Source organism: Oncorhynchus keta, chromosome 3, assembly GCF_023373465.1.
Source record: "Oncorhynchus keta strain PuntledgeMale-10-30-2019 chromosome 3, Oket_V2, whole genome shotgun sequence".
NCBI classification, from domain to species: Eukaryota; Metazoa; Chordata; class Actinopteri; order Salmoniformes; family Salmonidae; genus Oncorhynchus; species Oncorhynchus keta.
In genome coordinates, this window is record NC_068423.1 from 10197152 (window position 1) to 10218121 (window position 20970).

At 43.9% G+C, this 20970-nt stretch overlaps 2 protein-coding genes across 3 annotated transcripts in view; one reads left to right on the forward strand and one right to left on the reverse strand.

The window, feature by feature from the left end:
- tmem204 (transmembrane protein 204) overlaps positions 1-11811 on the forward strand; it is a 12204-nt gene extending 393 nt beyond the window's left edge. Inside the window, exons 1-4 of one of the 2 annotated variants that reach the window (XR_008087640.1) lie at positions 1-914; positions 1692-1847; positions 9340-9667; positions 10012-11811. The exon at positions 1-914 is cut by the window's left edge and continues 393 nt beyond it. Coding sequence is in view for 1 of the 2 variants with exons in the window: in XM_035748190.2 (XP_035604083.1) it covers positions 620-914; positions 1692-1847; positions 9340-9584 (696 nt within the window). In the remaining variant the exon portion in view is untranslated. Of the gene's footprint in view, positions 915-1691; positions 1848-9339 lie in introns of both variants that reach the window. The other variant, XM_035748190.2, reaches the window with a different exon arrangement.
- Positions 1-20970, reverse strand: part of ift140 (intraflagellar transport 140 homolog (Chlamydomonas)) — a 57738-nt gene that overhangs the window by 14978 nt on the left and 21790 nt on the right. The window lies entirely within an intron of this gene.

Genomic DNA, 20970 nt, shown 5'->3' on the forward strand with positions numbered 1-20970 from the left:
GTTTGAAGAAGAAGAAAAAAAAACACAGAAGAAAGAAAGAAACTGGGGGAGCGGGGGAGGCAGACGCCTACACAGAGAAGAGAAAAGCTTGAAACAGCTGCAGAGAACCAACGGAGAGGAGGGCAGCAAATAGAAATCAGACGAGGGGAGAAAAAGGGTCATAAAAATCAGTGGAAAAGAGGCGGTTGAAGAGACTATAGTGGAGCGAGGTTCGAGAGCGAGAGCCAAGCTGCAGCCAGTCACCAAAGCCAGTGGAATGGACCTCGACGTCGGCCAGATTAACCCACGCCTGCCCACCGTGCATTCCGAGGAGGAAAGCTGAACCAACTGACCTCCACCCCCAAAAACTCAATGAGGATGAAGCTAACAACATGAGCTGAGCTAACAACACGACAATATGCTGAGCTAACACGTTCCTGTTTTTCTTCAGCAGTGTTACTGCCTGGGGTTAGCATTAGCCGCTAGCTGACTGGCAGTAGAAGAGGAGGAGAGCCGGGGGCCACCGAGCACCGCTGGTGTTGCTGCCCAGGAGAGGCAGGGCAGTGCAGGAGAGGACCAGAGGGACGACGAGAGGGCGGTGGGGGAGGGAGAGGTGGCGGTGGTGGGCGGGCAGCGGCACATGGCCGTGCAGCGGCTGGTGACGGCAGCGGTGGCGGTGGCCCTGCTGTCCCTGGTCCTCAACAACGTGGCGGCCTTCACCCCCAGCTGGGTGCTGCAGGCCCTGGAGGATGGACGCAAGCGCAGCGTGGGGCTGTGGAGGATGTGTCCCGTCATGACTGGAGGAGAGAGAGGCCGGGATGAACATGGTGTTGGGGGGTCCAATAGGAGAGGTCAGGGGTCTCAGAGGCCGTGTGAGGGCCTGGGCTGGGGCTCGGAGTATGCAGGCTACCAAGAGTCCCGCAGCACCGTTAAATGTAAGTGGAATGACGTGTCTGTTTCTTAATGTTGGCTCATTATGATTATTATTATTATATATACATATATATATATTTTTTTTTACATAGGCCTAGTTCAGAAACTAGGAAAACTGCAATATAAAAAAGATAGGTGCCCTGAGAATGAAGCCCAGACCAGCAGATCGTTGACGATGCAATAAAGCAATTGAATGTTATGTAATCTTTTTTGCATGTAGATCAACAACGATCATGTGTATCGCCAAACCAGACACAGCAAGATGCTAAACCAAGTTGTTGACAGTTGAGGAATGTGACGCAAATTAAACCAGAAATGGTCAATCTCATTCAGTGAGAACAGACGGCTGCCAGGGCTGTATTGGACCGATTTATAACATACAACGATAAAAAAGGGACAGTAGTTCGGAATTCTTACTATCAAGGCTTGATTGACTGGTTATGTCAGGTTATGACCAAACGTTGGTTATTAGGTTGGTTATTCAAATATTGCATCTGAGCTCCTCGAGTGTGTAGCTCTCCTTTCCTTTTTCAAGGTAATGACAACAGCCTTTCATTCGATATCACAGTATGACACACAGCAATCTGAAATCAACAGGTCATCCCAGTGACTTGTCAAGCAGGTGGAGTGTCTCGGTCTATAGTTTGAGCTAAAAACTTGCACAACTCACATGGATCCATCAATAACAATGTATCAATATGTCCGTAAACATACTGTAAAACTGACGTCTTGGCCAGAGAGATCATCCGAGAAACGTATCCCCCTCTCTCTGCCCCCAGTGCAGTTTGACATGATGCGAGCGTGTAACCTGATGGCTACGGTGGCACTGACGGCCGGGCAGCTCATCTTCTTGCTGGGCCTGATGGAGCTGCCCTTCGTCACCCAGGACTCCCAGTGGTGGGAGGAGGCCATCGCCGCGCTGTTCCAGTTGGCCAGTGAGTACCATACCAACCTAGTTAGAGCTATAGTCTGGGAATCTGCTCAAATGTTTTCTATTTACTTATTGATTCTTGAAGAATAATGAATCCAAGAATGTGGCTTAAATACACTAACCGCAGATCATGGGGCAGAGTGTTTATAGCTACATATAGCCTACCCCAGTGTCTGCAACCTCTGGTTCACAGACCGCCACTGTTTCTGGGGACGATGGTTTGCGGTCTAGTAGATGGTTAGCCGTATATGATTTTGTCAGTTGTCAGGTATTAGTTGTAATGTAAAAGAGGTCATTCAAGGAGGCAGAAAGGACCCTAGCTTGCCAGTCCCTTGCAAAAAAAGGTAGACTAGCGTATACAGAATGTGTTTCTGTGGCTCTGAGATGGTGCACAAATAAACTCAGCAAAAAAAGAAAAGTCCCCTTTTCAGGACCCTGTCTTTCATAGACAATTTGTAAAAAATCCAAATAACTTGACAGATCTTCATTGTAAAGGGTTTAAACACTGTTTCTCATGCTCAATGAACCATAAACAATTAATGAACATGCACCTGTGGGACTGTCGTTAAGACACTAACAGCTTACAGATGGTAGGCAATTAAGGTCACAGTTATGAAAACTTAGGACACCAAAGAGGCATTTCTACTGACTCTGAAAAACACAAAAAGAAAGATGCCCAGGGTCCCTCCTCATCTGCGTGAACGTGCCTTACGCATGCTGCAAGGAGGCATGAGGACTGCAGATGTGGCCAGGGCAATAAATTACAATGTCCGTACTGTGAGACGCCTAAGACAGAGCTACAGGGAGACAGGACAGACAGCTGATCGTCCTCGCAGTGGCAGACCACGTGTAACAACACCTATACAGGATCGGTACATCTGAACATAACACCTGCTGGACAGGTACTGGATGGCAACAACAACTGCTCGAGTTACACCAGGAACGCACAATCCCCCCCATCAGTGCTCAGACTGTCCGCAATAGGCTGAGAAAGGCTGGACTGAGGGCTTGTAGGCCTGTTGTAAAGGCAGGTCCTCACCAGACATCACCGGCAACAACGTCGCCTATGGACACAAACCCACCGTCGCTGGACCAGACGGGACTGGCAAAAAGTGCTCTTCTCTGACAAGTTGCGGTCTCACCAGGGGTAATGGTCGGATTCGCGTTTATCGTCGAAGGAATGAGCATTACACCGATGCATGTACTCTGGAGCGGGATGAATTTGGAGGTGGAGGGTCCGCCATGGTCTGGGGCGGTGTGTCACAGCATCATCAGACTGAGCTTGTTGTCAATCTCAACGCTGTGTGTTACAATGTGGTAGCCTTCCTGCAGGCTCATCCTGACATGACCCTCCAGCATGAAAATGTCACCTGCCATACTGCTTGTTCTGTACGTGATTTCCTGCAAGACAGGAATGTCAGTTTTCTGCCATGGCCAGCGAAAAGCCCGGATCTCAATCCCATTGAGCACGTCTGGGACCTGTTGGATCGGATGGTGAGGGCTTGGGCCATTCCCCCCAGAAATGTTTGGGAACTTGCAGGTGCCTTGGTGGAAGAGTGGGGTAACATCTCACAGCAAGAACTGCCAAATCTGGTGCAATCCATGAGGAGGAGATGCACTGCAGTACTTAATGCAGCTGGTGGCCACACCAGATACTGACTGTTACTTTTGATTTTTACCCCACCTTTGTTCAGGGACACATTATTCAATTTCTGTTAGTCACATGTCTGTGGAACTTGTTCAGTTTATGTCTCAGTTGTTGAATCTTGTTATGTTCATACAAATATTTACAAATGTCAAGTTTGCTGAAAATAAACACAGTTGACAGTGAGAGGACGTTCCTTTTTTTTCAAGCAACCATATGTGGCAGTCTATCCAACACCTACAAAAGAGGGGGAAAAACTAAACTAACAAGCCTGGACATGAACACTGCAGACGGCCAAGTACAGTCGGTCATTCTATGTGAAAATAAAAAAAACTAAAATGATAAACACAGTTGATGTCAAAAATCCTTTCTTCAAGGGATCTTTCTGTGGAATAGAACATGCATGGACATTTTGGTTTCATTTTCACATGGAATGATCCAATATCAAACACTACAGAGAGAAACACTTGTTGAGACCTGAAAACACCAGCATACACCTAAACAAGTGAGGCAAACTTTTCTTACCCAGGGACCCCATCATATGTAAGCAAAAAGATCATTCACGTCTTGTCTTATCATCAGGTGAATAATAATGGCAAGGAGAAGTAATCAACATTTTAAAATGAATAGATTTGGAAGACAGTTTCATTATTTTGACCTCCTCAAAGTTCATTGGAAAGAGGAAGTGTAAAGACTATTAGCTACAAAGGCATCTTGGCGGCAGGGAGAAAATGTTGCTGTTGTAAAACACATTTTATGCAATTCTACACATTTTTCCACTGAGCTGAGAAAATGTTGCAGTTTTGAAGCAAATTTTCAGCAATTCTACATAGTTTGGCATGGAGCTGAGAGAGAATTTTGCAGTTTTAAAGCTTATTTCCTGGTATTCTGTGCATTTTGCCATGGCTAATGCTGTGTTCCTCTGCTCAAACGTAACAGAATCAAATGGGTATGTGCTCTGAATGCCTGTTTTTTTTAAATGTTCAATTGTCCCAGACTGTCTATCTTTTATTTGATTGTAAGTTCTCAAAGATGGTATAATACAAATTATATAGTTTAAAATCTTTTCTGCATGCTTTCTATCTAGTTTTGGTCGTTTAAGTTGACACTGAAATTGTTTTTCAAACCTCAAATTTACTACTTACACAGCCCGCCTAAGAGTTTTCTATAGTTCAAGATTTTGGCATGGACGCAGAGACATAAAAATGGTATCCACGATGGTATTCTGTTGCAGCAAGCAATATTCATAAAATATATATATATTTTTTAACAACCCCCCCACTGCCATCACCCCCCCCCAAAAAAAGTATAAATGGCATATATTATTATTATTATTATTATAATAGTAATTGGCGGACCCCCTGCATAGCCGTAGGTTGAAAACCTCTGAGTTAGGGAACCACATTATAAAACACCTACTGCCCAAAGCAAGACACCAATGCACTACCAGATAAAAAGAGAGACTACAGGGGAATCTAAAGTGAACGAGCAAGTGTCTAACTCTTGAGTTGAACTTTGAAATGTTCAATAGTGTTCATCACTTTCTGAACGTTCCTCAGATCTAAAAATGGTCACAGTGTGTTGCTAAGAAACAAAAGTCCCTCGTTCCCCAGTGCAACACATAAGAGAAACCCATGGAGCTTTGAGGCTTGGCTAGAGAACAAAAAACAAACAAATCCAGAGAGACTAAACAAACCAAATACCCCAAAAGGGATCAACTGTTATCGTTCCAAGATGTAATTTTCTTGAAAAGTCAATTAAAGAGAAGGACCACCAGGAATAGCAATGGAAAGGAGAGGGGGGCAGCCAGAGGGCCGTGTGGCAGTGTGGGCATGGCCCTGTCCAAGTGCCCAACGTTGTCACGTTGTGTCGGGCTCACATCTTATTGTTTAGGGATGTCAGACCCGGTCAGTATTGTGGCACAGCGGGGGCAGCATCCAAGGGTCTGATGGCTAAATATAGCCGGTGGTCGGTGCAGTCTGGTGGGCCGGGCCCGGAGCTGCAGCGAGCCAGGGAGCGACTGTCGGGCGCCAGGATATCCCTGCTCAGGACAAGGAAATGCCTGCGACTACCTGTTATGCAAACCCCAAGCAGTGGAGGAAAGAGAAGGGAGCGGACGCAAAAGACAGTTCGACAGGGACTGAGTGTGTGTGTGTGTGCTGGAAGGGAGGGTGTGTGCGCGCGCGTGTATTGGGTTGTTCGGTACAAAAACGTCCTTTTATACACATCGCCGTAGGGTGGGAACAGCTGCCGCCCAGATAAGCTTGGCCTAGCTTTTATGCCTGTGTTTAAAGAATGCACAGGAACAGGAGCAAATAAAGGGGTCCCCTCTATCGACACGAGATAAAAATGCTAGCTTCTTCGGCCACGCATCGCTGGGACTCTTATCTGAAGGTCTTAGGCGGGACCCACCCAAATCATCCCCTTCCAAAAGAACACGCTGAGCCAAACGATTGTTTGGCACACAAGGACTTGTCTCATCAATGTGTGAGATGTTTACACAACGGCAGAATAATTAGGTATAGATGGATATTTAGGACGGTTGTCAGTAGCTGTAAAAAAAAAAGTTTTTAAGAATTTAAAAAACAACAGCCCGTCTATTATAAACCCACATGTTGACATTGATAAGAACAGTGACATGACTAATGAGTGAGAGAAATACAGAAGCACCTACTTCCCCCAGATAAAAATACCCGCTGCCGGGAAAAAAATGCATCATCCTTTGTACTCATGTGCCACTATATGAAGACGAGACCATATTTGGACATCAAGAGTGAGCAGAATATAGATGACTTGGTGAGGACTTCCAAGGCAGTAGAGATAACAATGGTTCCTAGGTTTCAGTGTTCCCAAGGCTTCTCATTGCCTTGTTATATTTAGCTGTTACTATATTAACCATGAAATAAGAGACTATATGGAAATACAAACAGCCAGAGCCAAGACCTGATTTGACGGATATTGACAATGATTCAAAAGGCAAGACTAGCCTATAGTATATTATAAAACAGATGGTTTGGATCCTGGATGCTGATTGGTTGTTACCCGTTAGTTATTCACAATAATCCACGGGTAATGTCCGTTAACAGTTACATTTGAATAATCAATGCACATCCACCGTCCCACAGCCCAGTCAGACAATTCACAATCTTCATTTCCACCACTGAAAAAAACAAAAACATCTTGACATTATTTATAATATACTGAACACCAGCAGACTTAGTGATTTCCCCCATCATCCCCATTGCCTTCACTTCCTGAGTTCGGGCCAGTTAAGTAGACCTCCACCGCTCAGCAGTTCCTTTCCTCCCCCACTGAGAGCCAGTGAATGGGCCTCTCTCTCTCTCCGCTGTGAATGGGAGTTATATTTACGAGCAGCCAGTCTTTCTCGGGAAAGAATGCTCTGTTTTCGGGATGTGCCAAAAAAACTCAGCTATCACATGCAGACGGTGGGATAACAATATCCAATTCCAACCAGCGATATCTCAACACTGGGTTCAGCAGCAGGGCTGAGCTGTGGCTGAGTGTAACACTGGCCTGTTTTCAACCCCTGAGATTGACGGGCTCAGGAATGTGCGACGGAATGGAGAGAGCTCTGCGTGAGGATCAGAGGATCAAAGGTGAAGGGTTAGAGATTCACGTGGGTTTGAGATGTGAATTTCAGGGGGGGGCACAGCTGGCACCACGTCCAAACTGTGGCCTTGGCTATTGTGTCTCCCATACGCAACGGGGCAATGCTATCTCCAGAAAGAACAATACCAAGGGAAATATGTGCTTCTTTCTGGAGGAAGAGAAAGGCGAGCCAAAAGCGATAGGCTTAAAAAGTCAAGGAATTTGAACACGGGGACCTCTTAGGCTTGTGGGTGACTTCACAGCACAGTTGAGTGCACCGCAGATTAAGCTGAGGGCATTTAGTGGGCTGGTGGTCATACCAATCATTCTCTATTCATTGAATAGTGCTAAGTCATTCAGGTATGCCATGACTACTAGTTGTCCTAGTTTAAGAATGATAATAGATTCATTGGAAGGACAAGCAGGAAGCAGTAAGCTCAGTGAATTTCCAGGACCTAGTTTAATTGCAATGAGATAAGAATGGGTTCAGTCAGTGTCTTTCAGGAAAGTTGTTGACAGGCTGACTGTGTCAAACATCCCCATATGCTAACCTGAAGCGGGGGGGTGTGGAGAGAAGGGAAGGAAGGAAGGATGGAAAGAGGAAAAAGGGGAAGGAAGCCCGACAGATAAGAATGTGCCAACAAACAAAAAAAGAAGCCATTCAAACAGCTCACATAGCCTGGAGCCCGGGGACTGGGGAGGAGAGAGGCTTTAGGATTATTTTTTAATAATGTGAGTCAAGCAGGTTAAACACGCAGATGGCCAGACAATCACTTGCACGCAAGTTAAATACTCAAATGCAGACACATAAGAAACACAAACAAACACACGCATATTAAATCACACACAGGCATATATAATTACCTAGCGTCAAACTCCCATAAACAAAGACAGGCTTATGGATCGGAATCAGCCATACAGAGAGAACCATACACAGCCAAACTCTCACACAACATTTAAATAACGTTTGTCCGGCACCGTCACTGGCCAGCCACAGGAAACTGACTGATTCATATCCTAACGGACCAACATCCCCTTTTCCAGCAAGTATTTTTGGTGCCTTTATTTATACCAACTGTTGATCGGACATGCTTCCAAACGAGTGTTATTGTTGAACTATTGACTGGCTCCAGTCATCACTTAAGTCTGGGAAATGGAGTTCCTCATTGAGATCTAGGCTAGTGATCAATCCATTGTGGGCGATGGTTCATTTTGGTTACAAATCAAATGTTGTCATCATACTTTGTGGGGGAGGGGGACAGGGCTGGTTGGGGGAACAGGGGTAAATTCCCCACCTTGGTTTTTTTCACCAATAAATATCCAAACCGTAGAGCTGAAAACTTTAACTGGTGAAAGTGCCACATCCGTTTTGGATAATACAACAACAAAGAAGTTGCAAAAAACAAACACAGTTTTCCCCCTCTGACATCAATGCACATTGCGATAGGACAGCAGAATATTCACAGCATTTTATTTGTTTTACCACGCTGCCCAATGCGCCTCTCCTTTGTTTTCACCAACAAAACAATAACAAAGGCGTTGGGGTGGCGAACAGTGGCGCTGTTTCCCTTAATGCGGATTGTATCTTGATTAACGTTTGTTGATGGAACGGTGATATAAATGGCTCCTCTCATTTTTTGCAATCTTCCCCCGATCATGGTGATGCAAGTTACAGCAATAGGTTTTAACATTACATCAATAACACATGAGAACGGCTTTCAAACTTATTTGGATAGCTTTTCTGAGAAGGACGGTTTCCTTGCGTGCGTCCTTTGATGCTGAAATCTCAGTAGTCTTCCCAGATAGGAAACCTTTAGAATTCAAAGACCACAAGCAGAGGCCCTTCTGGGCTTAAAGGCTCAGTGAATTTCTAAGCACAGCAGGCCAATATGCAGCATGATCTACCTGTATAAAATGTTCCTACTATTATATGGTCATACTCAATATAATAACAGGGACCAAGGGTCATGAGGCTTCCTATATTCATGCCAGCAACTGATTATCCCCAATAGATTTTTATTGCCCCTCTACCTGTGATTGCTATATTGTAAATGTTGACAAGAATGAATCGTGAGGATTTTAGTAGAGTTGGCAACCTCTCCATCAACGGCACCGTTAAAAGAAATTCAATTGATTCAATTGTTTGAGCTGGAGACCAAATACACAAGATATTTGTCTCTCTCTGGTTTGAATGATTAAGGCCTCATTGAATTAACCCTTCCCTAATGCTCTCCCTCCCCAGGTTTTGTGCTGGTGATCGGCTTGGTGACGTTCTACCGGATTGGCCCGTACACACACCTGTCCTACTCGTGCTACGTAGACATCGCCGCCTGCTTATTGGCCACGCTCGCCGCTGCCATGCTCATCTGGAACATCCTGCATCGCCGCGACGACTGCCTCACACCCCGGGTCATTGTCATCAGCCGCTCGCTGGCGTCGAACTTCCACCCACGCCTCGACAATGACTATGTGGAGTCGCCCTGCTGAGCCCCCGAGCCCTGACTCTTGAACCTAACAGGGTGAAGAATAGACAATGCTCTGACAGTCTCTGCATATTTTCACCCAAACAGGTGCCTCAATTATTTACTCTACAGAAGACACATGTTTTGTTGTGGCTCTACCTGTGCTGGACTAACATGATTTCACTGTTGTACAGTTCTACATCTTTGAACTTCATGGCTTCATCATTTACAACGACCAGTGGAACTCAAATTTTTCCCTGGACTGAGTAACGCTCCTTGATGCAAGGATAGTGTCTCCATAAAACATCCAGCTAACACATCGCTAAATCTAAAAAAAAATATGAATGATACACAACATGGCCAAAAGTATGTGGACACCTGCTCGTTGAACATCTCATTCAAAAATCATGGGTATTAATATTGAGTTGATCCCTCTTTTGCTGCTATTACAGGCTCCACTCGTCTGGGAAGGCTTTCCACTAGATGTTGGAACATTGCTGCGGGGACTTGCTTCCATTCAGCCACAAGAGCATCAGTGAGGTTGGGCACTGATGTTGGCCTGGCGATTAGGCCTGGCTCTCAATTGGCATTCCAAATCATCCCAAATGTGTTCGATGGGGTTGAGGTCAGGGCTCTGTGCAGGCCAGTCAAGTTCTTCCACAACGATCTCGACAAACTATTACTGTATGGACCTTGCTTTGTGCACGGGGGCAATGACATGCTGAAACAGGAAAGGGCCTTCCCCAAACTGTTGAATAAAGTTGGAAGCAGAGAATTGGAAGCAGAAAATTGTCTAGAATGTCATTGTATGCTGTAGTGTTAACATTTCCCTTCGCTGGAACTAAGGGGCCTAGCCCGAACCATGAAAAACAGCCCCAGACCATTATTCCCCGCAATCCAATGGCGGCGAGCTTTACACCACTCCAGCCGACGCTTGGCATTGAGCATGTTGATCTTAGGCTTGTGTGTGGCTGCTCGGCCATGGGGGAAACCCATTTCATGAAGCTCCCGAGAAAAACAGTTATCGTGCTGACGTGGCTTCCAGAGGCAGTTTGGAACTCGGTAGTGAGTGTTGCAACTGAGGACAGACAGTTTTTACTCACTATGTCCTTCAGCACTCGGTGGTCCCGTTCTGTGAGCATGTGTGGCCTACCACTTCACAGCTGAGCCATTGTTGCTCCTAGATGTTTCCACTTCACAATAACATAATTTACAGTTGACCGGGGCAGCTCTAGCAGGACAAACATTTGACGAACTAACTTGTTGGAAATGTGGCATCCTATGCTGGTGCCACGTTGAAAGTCACTGAGCTCTTCAGCAAGGCCATTCTACTGCCAATGTCTGTCTATTGCATTATTGTGTGCTTGATTTTATAAAATTGTCAGCAACGGGTGTGACTGAAATAACCAAATCCACTCATTTGAAGGCGTGTCCACATACTTTTGTATATAGTGTATGTACGTCAGTTTTAAAACCATAAACTGCAGTGTTTCTCCTATATGCAGTGCACCGCCGCTGCTAAACCATGGCCACCACTTAAAACAATTATATTCAACATTTTAAAAATCCTAAAAACAGCTAACTCTACCACCACTGCTGAACAAACTCCTAGGGGAAACACTGAGCTGTAGTGAATTTGTCATTTTAGTAGACATGTTGTAGTAAGCCAATTACTCCAAAGTGTGCTTGAAGGCTTGTTTGACCTGGAATTTCCTCAGCAAAACTCCATGAAAACACCCTGTTTAGGAAAAGATCAAGCTGGATCTTGACATGTTTTGTTCTTAGTGCACTTACAGTATGTAATAACATATACTTCCTGCATATTGTTTATATTATTCTTAATATTAAAAAAGAGATTTAGGTCTACCTTTATCTTGAGAACTCAATGTTGTCAAGTGCAGTGTACGTATGCACAAAATTGCACGTTAATTAATTCTATCCAAACCACCAAAGGGTGTTTAATGGCAAATTGTATTAAAAGAAGACTATTTTCAGATCTTCAGACCTCAGGACATTGATGATTTCAGATTTGCCCAACAGACATAAAGTAAACACCATAAACATTCAATAATCTGCTCGCTTCTGGTACATGTACTTAAATTAATTTTATACAGGTGTATTAAAATATTGCTATTATATTGCTATTATATCATACTGCTGAAAGGAAAGCAGCTGTTCGTGGAGTTGTCACTTTCAAGCCAAACAGTGAGTGTGCATGAAAATAATAATAAATAATACAAATGTTACAATAATGTGTGGTATTGTCTTTTAAAATACTGTTCTATTGTGTGTGATGTCTAAGACTCTTATATAAAGTAAAGAAAACAGTATATATAAAAATATTGTGTTACCACAAATAAATATATATATATACACATACATACATACATACTGCTCAAAAAAATAAAGGGAACACTAAAATAACACATCCTAGATCTGAATGAATGAAATATTCTTATTAAATACTTTTTTCTTTCCATAGTTGAATGTGCTGACAACAAAATCACACAAAAATGATCATTGGAAATCAAATTTATCAACCCATGGAGGTCTGGATTTGGAGTCACACTAAAAATTAAAGTGGAAAACCACACTACAGGCTGATCCAACTTTGATGTAATGTCCTTAAAACAAGTCAAAATGAGGCTCAGTAGTGTGTGGGGCCTCCGCGTGCCTGTATGACCTGTATGACCTGCCTGGGCATGCTCCTGATGAGGTGGCGGATGGTCTCCTGAGGGATCTCCTCCCAGACCTGGAATAAAGCATCCGCCAACTCCTGGACAGTCTGTGGTGCAACGTGGCGTTGGTGGATGGAGCGAGACATGATGTCCCAGATGTGCTCAATTGGATTCAGGTCTGGGGAACGGGCGGGCCAGTCCATAGCATCAATGCCTTCCTCTTGCAGGAACTGCTGACACACCAGCCACATGGGGTCTATGCATTGTCTTGCATTAGGAGGAACCCAGGGCCAACCGCACCAGCATATGGTCTCACAAGGGGTCTGAGGATCTCCTCTCGGTACCTAATGGCAGTCAGGCTACCTCTGGCAAGCACATGGAAGGCTGTGCGGCCCCTCAAAGAAATGCCACCCCACACCATGACTGACCCACCGCCAAACCGGTCATGCTGGAGGATGTTGCAGGCAGCAGAACATTCTCCACGGCGTCTCCAGACTGTCACGCCTGTCACATGTGCTCAGTGTGAACCTGCTTTGATCTGTGAAGAGCACAGGGCGCCAGTGGCAAATTTGCCAATCTTGGTGTTCTCTGGCAAATGCCAAACGTCCTGCACGGTGTTGGGCTGTAAGCACAACCCCCACCTGTGGACGTCGGGCCCTCATACCACCCTCATGGAGTCTGTTTCTGACCGTTTGAGCAGACACATGCACATTTGTGGCCTGCTGGAGGTCATTTTGCAAGGCTCTGGCAGTGCTCCTCCTGCTCCTCCTTGCACAAAGGCGGAGGTAGCGGTCCTGCTGCTGGGTTGTTGCCCTCCTACGGCCTCCTCCACGTCTCCTGATGTACTGGCCTGTCTCCTGGTAGCGCCTCCATGCTCTGGACACTACGCTGACAGACACAGCAAACCTTCTTGCCACAGCTCGCATTGATGTGCCATCCTGGATGAGCTGCACTACCTGAGCCACTTGTGTGGGTTGTAGACTCCTTCTCATGCTACCACTAGAGTGAAAGCACCGCCAGCATTCTAAAGTGAACAAAACATCAGCCAGGAAGCATAGGAACTGAGAAGTGGTCTGTGGTTCCCACCTGCAGAACCACTTCTTTATTGGGGGTGTCTTTCTAATTGCCTATAATTTCCACCTGTTGTCTATTCCATTTGCACAACAGCATGTGAAATGTATTGTCAATCAGTGTTGCTTCCTAAGTGGACAGTTTGATTTCACAGAAGTGTGATTGACTTGGAGTTACATTGTGTTGTTTAAGTGTTCCCTTTATTTTTTTGAGCAGTGTATATATACACACACACGAGATATTCAGTTATAATATATATTTATATATATATATATATATATATATATATATATATATATATATATATATATATATATATATATATATATATATATATAGTTGAAGTCGGAAGTATACATACACCTCAGCCAAATAAATTTAAACTCAGTCTCCACAATTCCTGACATTTAATCCAAGTAAAAATTCCAATTTCACATTTACTTCAAGAATATGAAATGTCAGAATAATATTTTAGAGAATGACTTATTTCTGCTTTTATTTCTTTCATCACATTCCCAGTGGGTCAGAAGTTTACATACAATCAATTAGTATTCGGTAGCATTGCCTTAAACATTGTTTAACTTTTGGGTAGCCTTCCACAAGCTTCCCACAATAAGTGGGGTGAATTTTGGCCCATTCCTCCTGACAGACAGAGCTGGTGTAACTGAGTCAGGTTTGTAGGCCTCCTTGCTCGCACATGCTTTTTCAGTTCTGCCCACAAATCTTCTATAGGATTGAGGTCAGGGCTTTGTGATGGCCACTCCATCAGACTTGTCAGTCTATTCTTGTTCTGAGAAATGAAGGCTATTCCATGCGAGAAATTGTCAAGAAACTGAATATCTTGTACAACGCCGTGTACTACTCCCTTCACAGAACAGCGCAAACTAGCTATAACCAGGAAATAAAGAGGCGTGGGAGGCCCCAGTGCATAACTGAGCAAGAGGACAAGTACATTACAGTGTCTAGTTTGAGAAACAGACTCCAAACATGTCCTCAACTGGCAGCTTTGTTAAATAGTACCCGCAAAACACCAGTCTCAACGTCAACAGTGAGAGGCAACTCCAGGATGTTGGCCTTCTAGGCAGAGTTGCAAAGCAAATGCCATATCTCAGACTGGTCAATAAAAATAAAATATTAAGATGGGCAAAGGAACACAGACACTGGACAGAAGAACAAAAATCCCAGAGTTGCCTCTTCACTGTTGACGTTGAGACCAGTGTTTTGCGGGTACTATTTAATGAAGCTGCCAGTTGAGGACTTGTGTGGTGTCTGTTTCTCAAATTAGACACTAATGTATTTGTCCTGTTTCTGGCCATTTTGAGCCTGTAATCAAACCCACAAATGCTGATGCTCCAGATACTCAACTAGTCTAAAGAAGGCCAGTTTTATTGCTTCTTTAATCAGCCTAAGTTTTCAGCCTTTTAAAATGATTAACTTGCATTAGCTAATACAACGTGCCATTGGAACACAGGAGTGTTGGTTGATGATAATGGGCCTCTGTACGCCTATGTAGATATTCCATTTTAAAAAAATCGGCCATTTCCGGGGCCTCCCGGGTGGCGCAGTGGTTAAGGGCGCTGTACTGCAGCGCCAGCTGTGCCATCAGAGACTCTGGGTTCATGCGACCGGGAGGTCCGTGGGGCGACGCACAATTGGCCTAGGGTCGTCTGGGTTAGGGAGGGCTTGGCCGGTAGGGATGTCCTTGTCTCATCAGCGGAGTCAATCACCACCTTCCGGAGACACCTGAAACCCCACCTCTTTAAGGAATACCTAGGATAGGATAAGTAATCCTTCTCACCCCCCCCCCCCTTTTAAGATTTAGATGCACTATTGTAAAGTGACTGCTCCACTGGATGTCATAAGGTGAATGCACCAATTTGTAAGTTGCTCTGGATAAGAGCGTCTGCTAAATGACTTAAATGTAAATGTCATCGCGCACCAGCGACTCCTGTTGCGGGCCGGGCGCAGTGCGCGCTAACCAAGGTAGCCAGGTGCACGGTGTTTCCTCCGACACATTGGTGCGGCTGGCTTCCGGGTTAATGTCATTTACAACATTAACTGTATTTCGGATCAATTTGATGTTATTTTTATGGACAAAAAAAAACGTGTTTTTCTTTCAAAAACAAAGACATTTCTAAGTGGCCCCAAACTATTGAACATTAGTGTATATACAGTTGAAGTTGGAATTTTACATACACTTAGGTCGGAGTCATTAAAACTCATTTTTCAACCACTCCACAAATGTCATGTTATCAAACTATAGTTTTGGCAAGTCGGTTAGGACATCTACTTTGTGCATGACACAAGTAATATTTCCAACAATTGTTTACAGACAGATTGTTTCACTCATAATTCACTGTATCACAATTCTAGTGGGTCAGAAGTTTACACTAAGTTGACTGTGCCTTTAAACAGCTTGGAAAATTCCATAAAATGATGTCATGGCTTTAGAAGCTTCTGATAGACTAATTCACATAATTTGAGTCAATTGGAGGTGTACCTGTGGATGTATTTCAAGGCCTAACCTCAATCTCAGTGCCTCTTTGCTTGACATCATGGGGAAAATCAAAAGAAATCAGTCAAGACCTCAGAAAAAAATTGTAGACCTCCACAAGTCTGGTTCATTCTTGGGAGCAATTTCCAAACGCCTGATGGTGCTACGTTCATCTGTACAAATAGCACGCAAGTATAAACAGCATGGGACCACGCAGCCGTCATACCGCTCAGGAAGGAGACGCGTTCTGTCTCCTAGAGATGAACGTACTTTGGTGCGAAAAGTGCAAATAAATCCCAGAACAACAGCAAAGGACCTTGTGAAGATGCTGGAGGAAAACAGGTACACAAGTATCTATATCCACAGTAAAACGAGTCCCATATCGACATAACCTGAAAGGCCGCTCAGCAAGGAAGAAGCCACTGCTCTAAACTCACCATAAAAAAAGCCAGACTACGGTTTACAACTGCACATGGGGACAAAGGTCGTACTTTTTGGAGAAATGTCCTCTGGTCTGATGAAACAAAATATAACTTTTTGGCCATAATGACAGTCGTTATGTTTGGAGGAAAAAGGGGGATGCTTGCAAGCTGAAGAACACCATCCCAACCGTGAAGCACGGGGGTGGCAGCATCATGTTGTGGGGGTGCTTTGCTGCAGGAGGGACTGGTGCACTTCACAAAATAGATGGCACCATAAGGGAGGAAAATATTGTGGATATATTGAAGCAGCATCTCAAGACATCAGTCAGGAAGTTGAAGCTTGGTCGCAAATGGGTCTTCCAAATGAACAATAACCCAAAGCATACTTCCAATGATGTGGTAAAGTGGCTTAACTTGTTATGGCTGGGGGCAGTATTGAGTAGCTTGGATGAATAAGGTGCCCACAGTAAACTGCATGCTACTCAGGCCCAGTTGCTAATATATGCATATTATTAGTAGATTTGGATAGAAAGCACTCTGACGTTTCTAAAACTGTTTGAATGATGTCTGTGAGTATAACAGAACTCATATGGCAGGCAAAAACCTGAGAACAAAATCCAACCAGGAAGTGGGAAATCTGAGGTTTGTCGGTTTTCAACTCTTTGCCTATCAAATATACAGTGTCTATGGGGTCAAATTGCACTTCCTAAAGCTTCCACTAGATGTCAACTGTCTTTAGAACCTTGTTTGATGCTTCTACTGTGAAGGAGGGGGGAATGAGAGGGGATTGAGTCAGAGGTCTGGCAGAGTGGCATGAGCTGGTCATGCGCGTTCACGTGAGAGTTAGCTTGAGTTCCATTGCATTTCTGAAGACAAAGGAATTCTCCAGTTGGAACATTATTGAAGAATCATGATAAAAACATCCTAAAGATTGATTCTATACATCGATTGACATGTTTCTACGAACTGTAATAACTGTTTTTACTTTTCGGCTGAACTAAGCAATCGTGCATTGAGCATTTGGATTACTGGGCTGAACGCGTGAACAAAAAGGAGGTATTTGGACATAAATTATGGACTTTATCGAACAAATCAAACATTTATTGTGGAACTAGGGTTCTGGGAGTGCATTCTGATGAAGATCATCAAAGGTAAGTGAATATTTACAATGTTATTTCTGACTTCTGTTGACTCGACAACATGGCGGATATCTGTATGGCTTGATTTGTTGTCTGAGCGCTGTACTCAGATTTTTGTATATAAATATGAACTTTATTGAACAAAACATACATGTATTGTGTAACATGAAGTCCTATAAGTGTCATCTGATGAAGATCATCAAATTAGTGATTCATTTTCTCTCTATTTCTGCTTTATGCGACTCCTCTCTTTGGCTGAAAAATGGCTGTGTTTTTCTGTCACTGGGTGCAGACCTAACATAATCGTTTGGTGTGCTTTCGACGTAAATCCTTCTTGAAATCGGCCATTGTGGTGGGATTAACAACAAGTTTATCTTTAAAATTGTGTCAAATACTTCTAATGTTTGAGGAATTCTAATTATGAGACTTCTCTTGTTTTGAATTTGGTGCCCTGCACTTTCATTGGCTGTTGTCATATCGATCCTGTTAGCGGGATTCAAGCCATAAGAAGTTTTAAGAACAACAAAGTCAAGGTATTGGAGTGGGCATCACAAAGCCCTGACCTCAATCCTATAGAAGATTTGTGGGCAGAACTGAAAAAGCATCTGCGAGCAAGGAGGCCTACAAACCTGACTCAGTTACACCAGCTCTGTCAGGAGGAATGGGCCAAAATTCACACAACTTACTGTGGGAAGCTTGTGGAAGGCTACCCGAAACGTTTGACCCAAGTTAAACAATTTCAATGCAATGCTACCAAATACTAATTGAGTGTATGTGAACTTCTGACCCACTGGGAATGTGATGAAAGAAATAAAAGCAGAAATAAATCTCTCTCTCTACTATTATTCTGACATTTCACATTCTTAAAATACAGTGGTGATCCTAACTGGCTTAAGACAGGGATTTTTTACTCGGGTTAAATTTCAGGAATTGTGAAAACTGAGTTTAAATATATTTGGCCAAAGGTGTATGTAAACGTCTGACTTCAACTGAATATATATATATTTTTTAAATGTTTTATTTGTGGTAACAATATTTCATATTTTACACAAGTGAAAAACCCCAAAAATATAATTTAGAGTTTAATTGAAGTTGGTGTTAGCTGTGACAGTAGGGAGATTCTATTTTTCAATGTACGTCAGCAGACCCTAACTTAAGTCTGCTAACACTAGCTTTTTATCAAAATTCCATGTTGCCTAGCATTGCCAACTATCAATGACGACAGAGCATTTTGGTCAAGGAATGAAATTCTGATTTGTTTTGGCTCGATTGGTTTGTTTTAGTTCAACCTATGATGTCAGTGAAAACATGTAAAATGACTGCTGCCCCTGCCACACCTTGCCGCCCACCCCCTGGCTTCACTGCCCTGGCTGTGGACACTGTGGCTGCCCCTGCCAAGGTCAAACCCTGCATGACTCGCAGAAGACCACTAGCCTTTGCTGACCCAGAAGCTGCTTCTACGGCTGGCCCTGGAATGGACGACCCCTTTTGTCATGATTCTGTACAACATGCACCTGAGGATCTGCGCCGAGGTGAGAACACATGATTACTTGGATATGACCGAAGTGTGATTCTGATGCGTCTTCTTAATGTACTAATATAGTTACAGCAATACGTCTCCCAGCATCTTTAAAAGGATCATCGGTCTCATTCTATTGCTCTGTTTTCCTGTTCTCTCAGGAGAAGGCCGAGCTGAAGATGAAGTGCTGTCAGCTCCACACTGAGTTGCTGAGGGAGGAGAGGGCTGTTCAGAGGGCAGAGGAGTGGGTTCACGATAACCAAGACAACCTGCCCAAGCTGGAGAACATTCTCCTGGCTAAGGTTGAACCAATGCACTGGCTCACTGACGACCATCGTTGACAAGACAGAGGAGCTGCGGCCCAAGGAAGAGGCGCAGCGGCTCATCCAGGGATACCAGGAGCACTATGCCAACCTGGAGCATGAGAAGGTTCAGGTGGTCTTGGAGGAGGAGACCAAGGAGGAGAAGGAGGTGATCTTGGAGGAGGCAACCAAAGAGAAGAAGATCAAGAATAAATCCAGCTGCTTCAGGGGATGTTCTTGCTCAGAAGAACATAGAGGATGACTTTGAGTAGGTGAAGAAGAGAAGAGCAGAGAATTGAAGAGAAGAGAAATGATGATGATGAGAAGAGGAAGTGCCACAATATTCCTTTGACATTGGTTGTTCGCAAATAAATAAATACTTTGTTTAACTAAAAGCATACAAGCCGCCTGTACCTGTTTGCGGTGGTTCTTGCATCTTTTCTTCAAACATATACTTTGACTAAATTCTATGAGGGAGGATTATGGTTAGAAAATACTTAAAAGTTACTGGGTTATATAAAACAGCTGACAAATTAATCAAGGCTTATTGATGAACAAATCCCATTGTGAAAGCAAAATGACGAGCCTGTTATGCAGTGTTCCTCCTGATCTATAACAACGTGTTTGCTGTAATCTAGCGACATTTCTACATACAGAGACAGTTGCCCCTAAATTCAACTTATAAAAGGTAGGGTAAAATGCTTTGGAGGCGTCAATAAGAAATAGCTTACAACTATAGATAGCACTGATAAGCACTGTCAAAATACCAAGACATATTGTGTGACCTATTAAATAGTGTTAGAATAGTGTACTTTTCTCTCATAGTGAAGGATATAGAGTATACAGTAGAAAACTCGCCAGAAGGGACTTCACTACAACAATCACTGCACTGTTGACCATTGCATTAATACATCAGTCTAGCTGTACTTCTGGAGACTTCCTTTGTCTGACTCGGAAATGGACAAAGACGAAGCGTTACCCCTGTAAATAAATGGGCGACGGCAAAGGACATTTTGTAAGTGAAGGCTTGTACTCACATGGAGCGATAGCCCTGTAGCGTGTCACCTGGTGTCAAGGACAACGTGAATGACAGGAAATTGCACTGGGGGATCTGGACTGAGCAGAGACATTCCACACTGTATCCGACATACTGTATCCGACATACTGTATCCGACATCCTGCGTCAGTATGTCTCCTTTAGCGTGTCTCAAAGAGAGCGGCAACATGTTCAGAGATATTAGTTAAAGTTTTAGACGATAAATATCAGGTTGCGGTTTCGTCTTATCAACTTTCCATCTGCCTTAGAGCAAGACTTGTACAACAGATCTCATTAGCTATAACAACTTAATCAGCAGTAGGGTTCACTTTGCATTTAGACCAGGACCAGAGTTGGTCGTATCAAATCACATACATCTAATATTTAGAGATCGGCCTATCAGTAAAGCTCTGCTGGGAGTTCACGTGTACAGTACGCGGGTCGGGTCTCTCCGTTGAATCATGTTTTGGCAGTTCAAAAGGCCATTTCCATGGCAATGAGCCCCAGCAGATAGACGGAAGAGAAGCACATGTTATTGGTCACACACAGGACAAGAAGGGCATCGTCCTGTTGGTGGGGATAAGCGGAGATCGAACACACTGGCTACAGTGACTGCTTTGAAGAAGGAATTGGCAGTAAAAAAAGAACTGTCACTGCGGAACAACCTAAAGTTGTCATCAACCTATTAAACATAGTGTCATATCCGGCTCGCTAGGATAGGCTATTCTCCCCTTTTGTATTATCAGACAT